Source organism: Camelus ferus, chromosome 1, assembly GCF_009834535.1.
Source record: "Camelus ferus isolate YT-003-E chromosome 1, BCGSAC_Cfer_1.0, whole genome shotgun sequence".
In the NCBI taxonomy this organism is placed as follows: domain Eukaryota; kingdom Metazoa; phylum Chordata; class Mammalia; order Artiodactyla; family Camelidae; genus Camelus; species Camelus ferus.
Genome location: NC_045696.1, coordinates 41,760,136 through 41,773,822, shown reverse-complemented (window position 1 = coordinate 41,773,822; position 13,687 = coordinate 41,760,136). Strand labels below are relative to the sequence as shown.

At 32.2% G+C, this 13,687-nt stretch overlaps 1 protein-coding gene across 7 annotated transcripts in view; it reads left to right on the top strand.

Annotated features, from left to right (window-relative positions):
• SENP7 (SUMO specific peptidase 7) overlaps positions 1–13,687 on the top strand; it is a 128,000-nt gene that overhangs the window by 78,212 nt on the left and 36,101 nt on the right. For all 7 annotated transcript variants that reach the window (XM_032477956.1, XM_014562426.2, XM_032477974.1 and 4 more), the window contains one exon: positions 13,553–13,671. In XM_032477956.1, the coding sequence (XP_032333847.1) occupies positions 13,553–13,671 (119 nt within the window). The remainder of the gene's footprint in view (positions 1–13,552; positions 13,672–13,687) is intronic.

Sequence of the window (13,687 nt, the reverse complement as noted above, 5' to 3'; positions counted from 1 at the left end):
TGTATTTCTCTTGTAAGCCTAATTACATTAAAGAATATTACGTTAAAGAATATTTATAGTTACTTTTAAAAAGATTTATAACAAATTTCTTAATTACTAACACATTTGATTTTTATAAACTCTTATTTCTTTTTTTGTTTGTTTTGTAGGGGGAGATAATTATGTATGTATTTATTTATTTGTTTGTTTTAATGAAGGTACTGGGGATTGAACTCAGGATCTTGTGCCTGCTAAGCATGTGCTCTACCACTAAGCTATACCCTACCCTGCTAAACCGTTTATTTCTTATGAACTTATAAATTTTATGAATTTCTCTTCTTTTGGAGAATACTTTGTTTCACTTGGGTTCTACTTAGTAAATTATCAGTGACTTTATTAGGTCTCTTTCTGAATTTGCTAAAAAAAAAAGAGAGAGAGTTTCAGTGACATTATCCAAGTTACTAATAAATTTAATGTATACTCAGAGATAGTAGAAGTGCATTTTATCATTTTGTACTGTAGGTGTTTTTTTCTGCCTCCTGTACTAGACCATGAGCTCCTTAAGGAGAGATATCAAATCTTGTTTGCATTTTTATCCAGTGCTTAGCTCAGTACATGTTGAATTTTGTGCACTTGGGTTAATGTTTATGTCATTTAACCTTGAGTTTTGGTTACCTGAGTTTTGTAAAAAGAGAAAAAATTTTGAATGACATTTCTACCTTACAAAGTTGTGTATTATCTCTTTTAAGTCTCGCATGTGAGAATTCTTTGTGAACATAAAATACTGTACAAATAAAGATGTTATTATTGAAGACACTTTCTACAGAAAAAGCCACTTATATGCTGTTACCATGGAATTCAAATCAGTGCACATTCATGTTGTTATGAAAAAGTAGCACTATTTTGAGGATTCTGTGAAACTCTCAAGTTGTAATCTGTACTTTTCAGGCTTTATAACATCCTGGGGCTAAGGTTTAATAGTAATAGTAATAGTAATAGCTGTAAAATTTCTGACTCTTTCTAAAATCTATTCATTGAGAACTCTACCTCTCTTAAAGTTCTTTCCAAATAGTTAGGAAGTTTCCAGATAGTATTTGATACGGACCCTGAAAATTCATCTCTTGGTGGTAACTTACTTTCTTTGACTGTTGCATTTACTATAGGAATAGACTTTGGAGCCAGACATCTGGATTTAGATTTTAGCAGTACTGCTAACATGCTGATTTACCTTGAACAAGTTACTTATTCTATCTTTAAAACAGGGATAATAATATACACCTTATAGGATTATTGTACAGGTTTAAGGAGATAACCTATGTAAAATGCCTGGAACTTAGTAGGAAGTTAATAAATGGTAGTCATGATTTTTGTGTCTCTCTTATCACTGCTAGTATCAAAAGTGCCATTAATGGCTGTTTCTGTAGTTGATGGTACTGAAGTCTTCTGTGTCCTCCTCCTGAGATTCCTGCTACCCTGTTGTCATTACCAATTCTGCCAAGGTAAATGTCACAGTCATACTAGTATTACTGTGTGGTTTAAGATGGAGTACTGTATTCCTTAAACCAAACTTTAGTTCTCTCTTCCCTTAAAATGATTTTATTCTGAGGAGAATTCAGAGTGCCCTTTAAATAAGTTGTAAGTATGGCCATACCATCACTTCGGTAGATGTGCCGCACTAGAACTGAAGTACAGGAGGAACACAGGGTAGCTCAAGGATGGAACTCATGTTATAACCAACCTCCTCTCAGCCTACCTGTTCTAAAATCAGGAAGAGTAAATATAAGTTATTTAGATCTCGGAAAGAGACATGATGATCTGACATTATTGTTACTGTTCTGTTACTGTAGAGAATGTAGCCAACTTTCTTACAAAGATAGAAGGTCAGGTAACACCTAAAAATTGGTAGATTAAAGAATGGGGTCTACGTCTGTGAAACCAGGGGAGGTTTCCTCTGAAAACCTAGCATTTGTGCCCTGGATGATACATACAGAAAAGGTTATATGAATGCTTGAATCTTACTTTAGCCTTAGCTTGTCTTTAGTGTTCAAAACTGTTATTACCGACTCTAGTGACAACCTGAATGGAATTATGTAGGAAAAAGTCTTGTGTTTTATGCCAGAAATAAAGGAGTAACAGAAAACAGCAAGAGTGAATAGGAAGTTTAAAATAAAATTGTCCCCTTGGAGTAGCGTATTTGTTTTTTTCTAGGTGACAATTTATTATTTTAACATATATATATATGTTATGTTATTTTAACATACACACACACACACACACACACACACACACACACACACTTAATTATAACCTGTGTAATATTCCTATGACAACTTTTAATTAATATTTGTTAAGTCTTGACTATGATATTATACTGTGATAAATGCCATACCTGTACTAACTTATTTAAGTTCAGGCTTGAATTGCAGCTCAGGCAATTTGCTTTACTTTTTTTCTCTGTGCCTCAGTTTATCCTATCTGTAAAATAAAATAATACCCAGGTATGCTAGCGGAGTAAATGGGAAAATCAGTTTTTATCTTTTAATTTGGTAACTTTTTACATCAATATGTAGAGATCTATTTTATCTTCTTTTACATATATATACTTCCTTATGGGTAGATATTTAGGGTATTTTTCATTTTTTTCTGTATAACAATGCTACAGTAAATGGATTATACATTTATCTTTGTGTATTTATTCTTGTAAATCCTTGTAGTTCCATTCTCCTGTATTTAACCAGAATTAAGTTTTATCATTGAAATTTTTGTGATAACCTGTTGACAAAAATAAACATAACTGTCTTCATTAAATTGTTTTATTTCATTTTTTATTTTAGTGAAGATGGACTTTGTATTTCTTATGAGTTTTCTCTTTAGTCTTTGTATGTATTAGAGTGTTTCATTTGTTTCTTACTGGTTTGTAAGAACTCTTATGAATGCTATTAATGCTTTGTTATATGTATTACAAAAAATTTTTCAGGTTTCCTACTTGTAATTTTACTTTGTTTATAGTAATTTCTGTTGTATAGAAATTTAAAATTTTTATTTTGTAAAATCTCAGTGTTTGACCTATGTGTTTTGGTTTATCCTTGGAAAGACCTCCTCAGCCCCAAGTATAAAAATAGGTCAGTCAACTACTGTTTTGATTTGTTATTTTTTAAATGAGGTATTGCATCCAGAATAACAGCCTGGAGATAACTTTTCTAGTTGAAGTTTTGATTCTTTTTGCCTTACTGTAGTTTGTAGTCTGATATAAATGTCTATGGATACTTGGGTTACTTCACCTTTTGGCTACTGTGAATAATAACACTGTTATGAACTTCAGTGTACAAGTATCTGTGTCTCTCCTTTCAGTTCTTTTGAGTGTCTACCCAGAAGTGGAATTGTTTGATCATATGATAATTATATTATTAATTTTTAAAAAAACCACCATACACTTTTCCTTAGCATCTTCTCCATTTTACATTGCCACTAGCAGTGCACAAGGGTCCTGGTATTTCCACATCCTTGGCAAAATTATGATTTTCTGTGTTTGCATAATAGCCATCCTAATGGGTATGGAGCAATATATCATTGTGTTTTGGTATGGATTTCCCTTGTAATAAGTGATATTGAACATCATTTCATGTGTTAATTGGCCATTTATATATCTTCTTTGGAGAATTATCTATTCAAATCCTTTGTCCATTGATGAATCAGGTTTTTTATTTTTGAGTTTTAGGAATTCTCTCTATATTCTGAATATTAACATTATCAGAAATATGATTTACAAATATTTTCCCCCATTCTGTGGGTTGCCTTTTACTCTGTTGATACTGCCAGTTGATGTGCAGAAGTTTCAATTTTGATAACATCCAGTTTGTCTATTTTTCCATTTGTTGCCTGTGCTTTTGTTGTCATGTCCAAGAAATTACTATCAAATCCAGTATCATGAAGATTTTCTCCTATGCTAAGAGTTTTATAGTTTCAGCTTATGCACTTAGGCCTTTGATCCATTTTGAGTTAACTTTTGTGTATGGTGTTAGATGAGGGTCCACCTTCATTCTTTTGCATGTGGATATCCAGTTTTTCCAGCATTTTTTGTTGAAAAGGCTGTCCTTTCCCCTCTTGAATGGTCTTGGCACCCATTTGAAAATCATTTGACTATATATGCGATGGTTTATTTCTGAGTGCTGGTCTATTCCATTGATCTATTTATTTGTCTTTATGGAAGTACCATGCTGTTTTGTATTACAGTTTTGTAGTAAGTTTTGAAATCAGTGAGTGTGAGACCTCCAAATTTGTTCAAGATTGTCTTGGAACTTGGGGTCCTTTAAGGTTGTGTACTATATTTTAGGATAAGTTTCTATATTTCTGTAAGAATATTACTGTAATTTTGATAAGATTGCATTGAATCTATAGATTGCTTTAGGTAGTATTGACATCTTAACGATATTAATTCTTCTAATCCAGGAATATGTGTTTCCATTTATGAATGTCTTCTTTAATTTCTTTCAGCCATGTTTTATTTTTATTTTTATTTTTTTTAATTGAAGTATAGTCAGTTTACAATGTGTCAATTTCTGGTATATAGCATATTTCAGTCATACATATACATACATTTATTCATTTTCATAATAGGTTACTGCAATATATTGATTATAGTTCCCTGTGCTGTACAGTCGAAACTTATTTTTAATCTATTTTATATATATATATATAGTTAGTATCTGCAAATATTGAACTCCCAGTTTATCCCTCCCCACCCTCTTTTCCCTCTGGTAACCATAAATTTGTTTTCTATGTCTGTGAGTCTATATCTGCTTTGTAAATAAGTTCATTTCTGTCTTTTAAAAATTTTTTTTTTAGATTCCACATATGAGTGATATATGGTATTTTTCTTTCTCTTTCTGGCTTACTTCACTTAGAATGACAATCTCCAGGTCCATCCCATGTTGCTTCAAATGGCATTATTTCATTCTTTTTTTTTTGGCTGAGTAGTATTCCATTGTATAAATATACCACAACTTCTCTATCAAGTCATCTGTCGATGAACATTTAGATTGTTTCCATGTCTTGGCTATTGTAAATAGTGCTTCTGTGAACATTGGGGTGCATGTATCTTTTCAAATTAGAGTTTCCGCCAGATAAATGCTCAGGAGTGGGATTGCTGGGTCATATGGTAAGTCTATTTTTAGTTTTTTGAGGAATCTCCATGCTGTTTTCCATAATGGCTGCACCAAACTACATTCCCACCAACAGTGTAGGAGGATTCCCTCTTCTCCACACCCTCTCCAGTATTTATCATTTGTGGACTTTTTAATGATGGCCATTCTGACTGGTGTGAGGTGATACCTCATTGTAATTTTAATTTGCACTTCTCTGATAATTAGCATTTTTTCATGTGCCTATTGGCCATTTGTACGTCTTCATTGGAGAATTGCTTATTTAGGTCTTCTGCCCAATTTTGGATTGGGTTGTTTGTTTTCGTTATTAAGTTTTATGAGCTGTTTATATATTCTGGAAATTAAGCCCTTGTCAGTCTCATCTTTTGAAAATATTTCCTCCCATTCCATAGGTTGTCTTTTTGTTTTGCTTATGGTTTCCTTTGCTGTGCAGAAGTTTATAATTTAATTAGGTCCCATTTGTTTATTTTTGCTTTCATTTTTAATGTCATTGGTTTACATGTGGCTGTCCAGTTTTCCCAACACCATTTGCTGAAGAGACTGTCCACTCCATTGTATTTTTCTTGCCTCCTTTGTCAAAGATTAATTGACCATAAGTCTGTGGGATTTTTTGGGGGGACTCTCTATTCTGTTCCGTTGATCCATATGTCTGTTTTTGTGCCAGTATCATGCTGTTTTGGTAGCTTTGTAGTATAGTCTGAAGTCTGGGAGGATTATTCTTCCAGCCTCGTTCTTTTTCTTCAGTATTGCTTTTCTGAGTCTTTTATGATTCCATATAAATTTTAGGATTATTTGTTCTATTTCTGTGAAAAATGTCCTGGGTGATTTGATTGTGATCTCGTTAAATCTGTAGATTGCTTTGGGTAGTATGTCTTTCAGCCATGTTTTATAGTTTTCATTTTATAAGTCTTCAGTCTCCTTGGTTAAGTACTAAGTTTTTTTCCTTCTTGAAGCTATTGTAAATGGAATTGTTTTCTCAATTTCCTTTTTTGTTTACTTACTTTAACAATTTGTGTGTGTTTGTGTGTGTATGCGTGTGTGTAATGTTTTCTACATGTAAGATCAGTATCATCTGTAAGCACAGATTATTTCTTTGCAATTTTCTTTGAGGGTAGGATTAGGTCTATTTATATAATTGTTTATTTAATGGAGGTACTAGGAATTAAACCCAGGACCTTGTGCCTGCTGAGCATGCACTCTGCCACTTGAGCTATACCCTCCGCTCTTTCTTTCCAGTTTAAAGGCTTTTACATTTCTTGAATAATTGCTATGGCTAGATCTTTCAGAACTGTATTGACTAAGTGGTGAAAGTGGGCATTCTTGTCTTAGTCCTGATCTTAGAAGAAAAACTTTCAGTCTTGCAACATTGAGTTTGATGTTTGCTGTGGATTTTTCATATATGGCTTTTGTTATGTTGAGGTAGTTAGTTTCTTCCTATTCCTAGATTGTTGAATTTTATTTTTTAATCGTAAGGGAAAGGTGTTGAATTTTATGAAGTGCTTTTTCTGCATTAATTACATGACCAGGTGGTTTTCCTCTTCATTTTGTTAATGTGGTATATTATATTGATAGATATTTGTATGTTGAAACATCCTTGCATTCCAGGAATAAATGGCCTGGGTAATAACCATAGGAGCTGTTTGGGGGTATTGTATTGAGGAATTTTGAATCAGTGTTCCTATGGGATATTAGTCTGTAGTTTTCTTGTAGTATCATTGCCTTGCTTTGGTATCAGGACAATGCTGACCACATAGAGTTGTTTAGCTTAGAATGTCTTAATTTGTCCTCATTTTTAAGGACAGTTTTGTCAGAAATAGGATTTTTACTTGACAGTTTTTTCCCCCAGTACTTTGACTATACCAATCCAGTGCTTTCTGGCCAGCATGGTTTTTGATGAAACATCTGCTCATAATCTTATTGAGGATCTTTTGTATATGATGAGTCATTTCTTTTTTGGTGCTTTCAAATTCCCTTTTTGCCTTTGTCTTTTGAGAATTTGATTATAACATTCTTGGTGTAGGTCTCATTCAGTTTATTCTGCTTGTAGTTCTTTGGGCTTCTTGGATGTTTATATTTATGTCTTTCATCAAATTTGGAATTATTTGGTAAATTATTTATCCCAGTAACATCTTTGCCCCTTTCTCTGTTTCCTCTCCTCTGAGACTCCAACAGTGTGTATATTAGTCCATTTATTGGTGTTCCATAGGTCTCTTAGGCTCTGTTCACTTTTCTTAAATTTTTTCTTCTTATTCCTCAAATTTGATAATTTCTGTGATCATATCTTCAAGTTCACTATTTTTTTCTGCCTGCTTGTATCTACTTTTGAATCCTTCTAATAAAATTTTTATTTAAATTATATTTTTTAGCTGCAGAATTTCCTTTGGTTCATTTGTATATTTTATCTTTTATTGATATTTTCATTTTGTCGTAAATCATTTTCTCGATTTTGTCCAGGATTTCTTTTAGCTCTTTGAGGACCTTTAAGACAGCCTTTTTAATGTCTTTTGTCTATAGAGTCTGCCATCTGGATTTTTTCAGGGACAGGTTCTGTTGATTTATTTATTTTTCCTTTAAATCAGCCATACTTTCCTGTTTCTTTGTATGCCTTGTGATTTTCTTTTTTGTTAAAAACTTTATATTTGGGTCATATAATATGGCAAGTCTGGAAATAAGATTCTTGCCCTTTCTGAGGGTTTGCTGGCTTTTTTCCTTTGTTTGTCTCTTTTCTTCTTTTTTTTAATAGTTGTACTATGTCCCTATTCCAGGGATCAGCCTGACATGTAAACAAAAGGTCTCCTCAAGTCTTTTCTGAGCCTATGCTTTTCCCTGATCATGTCTGTGGCTTTCTAAATTTCTTTGTATATGTGATTACTTTTTAAAGTTCTAGGCCTTAAATGTTTGCTTCCCATAAAGAGAAAATGGGAAAAATGAAGGGTGGGGGCAGAAATAAAAGAAAATAGGAACTAGCTCTTTAAATCTGGGAGTTGTTTTAGCTGGATGGGAGACTTTTACAACAGTGGTGGTGGTTGTTGCAGCAATGAGTGCCTGTCTTTCTGTCTGCCTTATTCATGATCAGAGACAGCAACCAGTGATCAGAATACAGATTCCCAACTTTTGGAGGACAAGATCCTAATTGCTCATCTTGGTAATTGTAAGCCTGTACAAACTGTTCTAGGAACTCAGGCATAGCGATTTGCCTCAGGGCTGGGAGTGGGTAGCTACTACCACCCAAATTGCTGAAGTTGAACCTTTTGACTGGAAGTTGCAAGCCTTTAATAGACTCCAGAATCCCAAAATTCTTACATCAGACGGATTCTGCCAGTGCAGTTGTTGTCTAGGTAGGAAGGAACATAGTAGGTGTTTCCTACTCCACCATTTTCCTGAGGTCACTTGTTATATATTTCATAGTTTGTTGTTCAGGGATCCTTGATTTATTTGTGGTATCTGATTTGTTTATTTGTTTGTTTTACATTTTTTTTACTGAGTTATAGTCAGTTTACAATGTTTTATCAATTTCCAGTGTAGAGCACAGTTTTTCAGTTATACATGAACATACATATATTCATTGTCACATTCTTTTTCACTGTGAGCTTCCACAAGATCTTGTGTATGTTTCCCTGTTCTATACAGTATAATCTTGTTTATCTCTTGGTATCTGATTTTTAATACATTTATGAATGTAAGAATTTCTATCTTGTTAAATAGTTTTGAGAATGTAGTAATTACTGTATAATATATTCTATTATAAAAGAATTCTGAAGGTTAACATTGTATATAGTTTTTATTTTAAAATTTTTACCCACTTAAATAATACCATAATGAGTTGTTTCATTAATAATAGTTATAAAGGGTGAGAATATTGTTGGTAAAGATTTAATTCATTTTATGACTATTCTAATTAGTACCAAATTGCTTTCCCAATTGTGTATCAATTTATTTTTTTAATTAATTAATTAATTTTATTGGTATGTTACTGACAGAACTTTGCATTAGGTTTAAGTATACACCATAATATCTCATATATGTGTATATTGCAAAATTATTAACACAGTAAGTTTAGTTAGCATTCATTACCACACATAGTTAAAATTTTTTTTCTTGTGATGAGAAATTTTAAGATCTACTATCTTAGCAACTTTTAAATATACAGTACACTATTGTTATCTATAGTCATAATGCTGTACCTTACATTCCTGACTTACTTCTTTTATGACTAGAAACTTACACCTTTTTACCACTTCACTCATTTCATGCACCTGGCTATGGCAGCTACCAGTCTGATGTCTGTATCTAGGTGTTTGTTTTAAAATTTAGATTCCACATGTAAGTGAGATGATACACTATTTGTGTTTGTCTGTCTTATTTTATTTAATGTATTACCCTCAAGGTTCATTCATATTGTCACAAATGGCAGGATTTCTTTCCTTTTTTATGAGTAAAGATGCTCCATTGTGTGTGTGTGTGTGTGTGTGTGTGTGTGAGAGAGAGAGAGAGAGAGAGAGAGAGAGAGAGAGAGAAATTGATTTTCTTTATCTGTTCTTCTGTTGATGAATACTTAGGCTTGTTTCCATGTCTTAGCTATTGCAAATAATGCTGCAGTGAACATTGGGGTGCATGTATCTTTTTGAGATAGTAATTTCATTTCCTAAAGATAAATACCCAGAAGTGGAATTGCTGGATCATATGTTAGTTCTATTTTTAAGTTTTTGAGGAGCTTCCATTCTATTTTCCATAGTGGCTGCACTAATTTACATTCCCACCAGCATTGCACAAGGGTTACCTTTTCTCCACAATCTTACCAACACTTATTTCTTGTCTTTTGTAATATCCATTCTGAAGGTATGAGGTTATACCTAATTGTGATTTTTGATATACTTTTCCCTGATGATTAGTGGGTGTAGGGCTCCTTTTCATGTACCTGTTGGTCATTTGTAGTCTTCTTTGGAAAAAACTTTGATTCAGTTTCTTTGCCCATTTTTAAATCAGTTTGTTTTATTTTTTTCTGTTGAGTTGTATGAGTTCTTTATATATTTTGTATGTTAACTCCCTTATCAGATATATGATTTACAAATATTTCCTTCTGTTCTGTAGGTTGCCTTTTCATTTTGTTGATGGTTTCCTTTGCTGTGCAGTTTTTTGGTTTGATATAGTCCCATTTGTTTAATTTCTTTTGTTGCCTTTGTTTTAGTGTTTAATCCAAAAAATCATTACCAAGACCAATGTTAAGGAGCTTACTCTCATGTTTTCTTCTAGGATTTTTATGTTTTCAGGTCATACATTCAAGTCTTTAGTCCATTTTGTGTTGATTTTTGTATATGGTGTAAGATATTGGTCCAGTTTCATTCTTTTGCATGTGGCTGTTCAGTTTTCCCAACGTCAGATATTGAAGAGACTGTTCTTTTCCTATTGTGTATTCTTGGCTCCTTTGTCATAAATGAATTGACCATATATGAATGGATTTATTTTTGGCTCTCTTTTCTGTTTCATTGATACATGTGTCTGTTTTTATGCTGATACTATACTGTTTTGATTACTGTAGGTTTGTAATATAATTTGAAATCATGAAGTGTGATGCTTTTGGCTTTATTTTTCTTTCTCAAGATTTCTTTGGCTATTTGGGGTCTTTAGTAGTTCCACACAAGTTTTAAGATTTTTGTTCTGTTTCTGTGAAAAAGGCCATAGGAATATTGATAGGGATTGCATTGAATCTGTTGGTTGCTTTGGGTAGAATGAACATTTTAGCGATGTTAATTTTTCCAATCTGAGTACAGAATATCTTTCCATTTATTTATGTCTTCTTCAGTTTCTTTCTTCAGTGTCTTATAGTTTTAAGTGTACAGATCTTTCTCCTTCTAGGTTATATTTACTCAGGTATTTTGTTCTTTTTGCTGCAGTTGTAAATGGGGTTGTTTTCTTAATTTCTCTTTCAGATAGTTCTTTGTTAGTGTATAGAAACACAACTGATTTTAGTATATTGATTTTTAATCCTGCAACTTTAGTGAATTTATTTATTAGTTCTTAAAGGTTTTATTGGATTTTTTTAGGGTTTTCTTTCTGTAAGATCGTATCATCTGAAAATAATGACAGTTTTAATTCTTTTTCTTTTTTTTCTCAATTTGGATGCCTTTTAGTTCTTTTTCTTGTCTAATTTGTCTAGCCAGGATTTGATTTGCAGTACTGTGTTGAATAAGGAGTGATGGCAGTGGGCATCCTTGTCTTGTTCCTTATCTTAGAGTAGAAGCTTTTAATCTTTCACAGTGAAATGTGGTGTTAGCTGTGGGTTTGTTATATTGGCCTTTATTATGTTGAGGTGTGTTGTTTCTATACACAGGTTTTTGAGGGTTTTATCATTAAAGGATAGTGATTTTTTTTCAGATGCTTTTTCTGTGCATCTATTAGTGATCAGATTGATTTTTATCTTTCATTTTATTGATGTGGTTTATTACACTGGATGTTGTACCATTCTTGCCTCTTTGGAATAAGTCCCACTTGATCATGGTGTATGATCCTTTTAATGCATTGTGGAATTTGGTTTCCTAAAACTTTGGTGGGAATTTTTGCATCTTTATGTATTAAGGATATTTGGTCTATAGTTTACTTTTCCTGTTGTGTCCTTATCCAGCTTTGGTACTAGAGTAATGATTTCCTTGTAAAATGAGTTTAGGAGTGTTCCCTCCTCTTAAATTTTTTGGAAAACTTTTAAGAAGGGTTAGGATTAATTCTTTAATTGTTTGGTAGAATTACCACTGAAACCATTTGGTCCTGGGTTTTTCTGTATTATGAGATTTTTGATTACTTATCCAATCTCCTTTTTTGTTATTGGTCTGTTCAGATTTTTTTTTCCATGATTCAGTTTGGTAGGTTGAATGTTTCTAGTTATTTGTCCATTTCTTCTAGGTTATACAATTTGTTGATATGTAATTGTTTGTAGTGGTCTCTTATGATATAGTGTATTTCTGTGCTATCAGTTGTAATGATTTAATTTACTTGAGTCTTCTCTCTTTTTCTTCTCTTTTTTCCCATTAGTCTGGCTAACAGTTTCTTTTTCCCCAGAAAACCATCTCTTAGGTTATGCATAGTGTTGGCATATAATTATTCATAGTAGTCTCTTGATGATTTATTTTTATTTATTTGAATTTTTTTTTGCCTAGTTCTTCTAGCTAAAGGTTTGTCAATTTTTTTTTTATGTTTTCAAAAAACTAGCTGTTAGTTTTGTTGATCTTTTCTGTTGTTTTTTCCTTGGCTCTGTTTCATTTATTTCTGCTCTGACCTTTCTTCTAACTTTGGGCTTAATTTGTTCTTTTTCTAGTTCCAAGGGGTATCAAGTGAGAGGTTTTTTTTTTTTTTGAGTTCTTTCTTGTTCCTTAATATAGGTGTTTATTGCTATTAATTTCCCTCTTAGAACATTTTATAGATTTTGGTATGTTGTGCTTACATTTTCATTTATTTCAAGATACTTCTTGATCTTTTTGATTTCTTCTTTGGCCCATTGGTTGTTCAGGAACATACTGTTTAATCTCCATGTATTTGTGAATTTTCCAGCTTTTTTCCTGTTATTGATTTCTAGTTTTATACAATTGTGGTTAAGAAAGATATTTCATAGATTTCAGTCATAAATTTTCTAAAACTTGCTTTGTGGCCTGTCATATGATTTATCCTGGAGAATGTTCTGTGTGCACTTGAGAAGAATGTGTATTTTGGTGCTATTGGATGCCATGTTTTATAAATGCATGTCAGGTCTATTTGGTCAAATTTATGGTCTAATCCAATGTTTCTTCTTGATTTTTTTGCATGGATGATCTAACAATCAGTGATAGTGGAGTGAGGTATTGAAGTCCCATACTATTATTGTATTATGTTTTCATTAATAGTGATATTATACTCATAATCCAAAACTTGTTTTTCACACAATGTTATTAAAGTTTATATATTTAACCAATAGCTTATATGTTAAATTATTTTCTCTATAAGTAAAATTTGTTAGCACACTGCAAACTTTATTTTGTACATAACTTTTGATATGAGAATCATGCTTGAAACATATTAGCAATTACCTTTGATTTATTTTTTGATTACACGTAAGTGTTATTATCATGTACTTGTGTTCATGGAATTTGTACTTTTTAGACCTCTTTGATGTATTTAATTCTTGTAGTTATTCTTTGCTCATTTTGCATGTGTCCAATTCTGTGATGTGGGTATCTTCTTTTTTTCTTCCAAAGAAACATGGAGAATTTAAAGGTAGAACTTATTTCTCAAATCTTAGTTTAATATTGTTCTACTGTTCAGATTATATACTATGCTATATGATTTTTTTGTAACCTGTTATTTTTATCTCAAATATATGCCAGCTGGCTTCTAAATTAATTTGTATTTAGAAGAATTGAGTATAATAGTATTTTGTTTTTCAGGAGTTCACAACCAAGTAAGACAGTAGACAACAATTATGCAAAGCAGGCTGCATACACCAAAGAAAAGCAAACAGATGATGATGGCATTTCTCTTGTAATGTCTGATACTCAGCCTAAAGGTTTGTGAACCTTAGA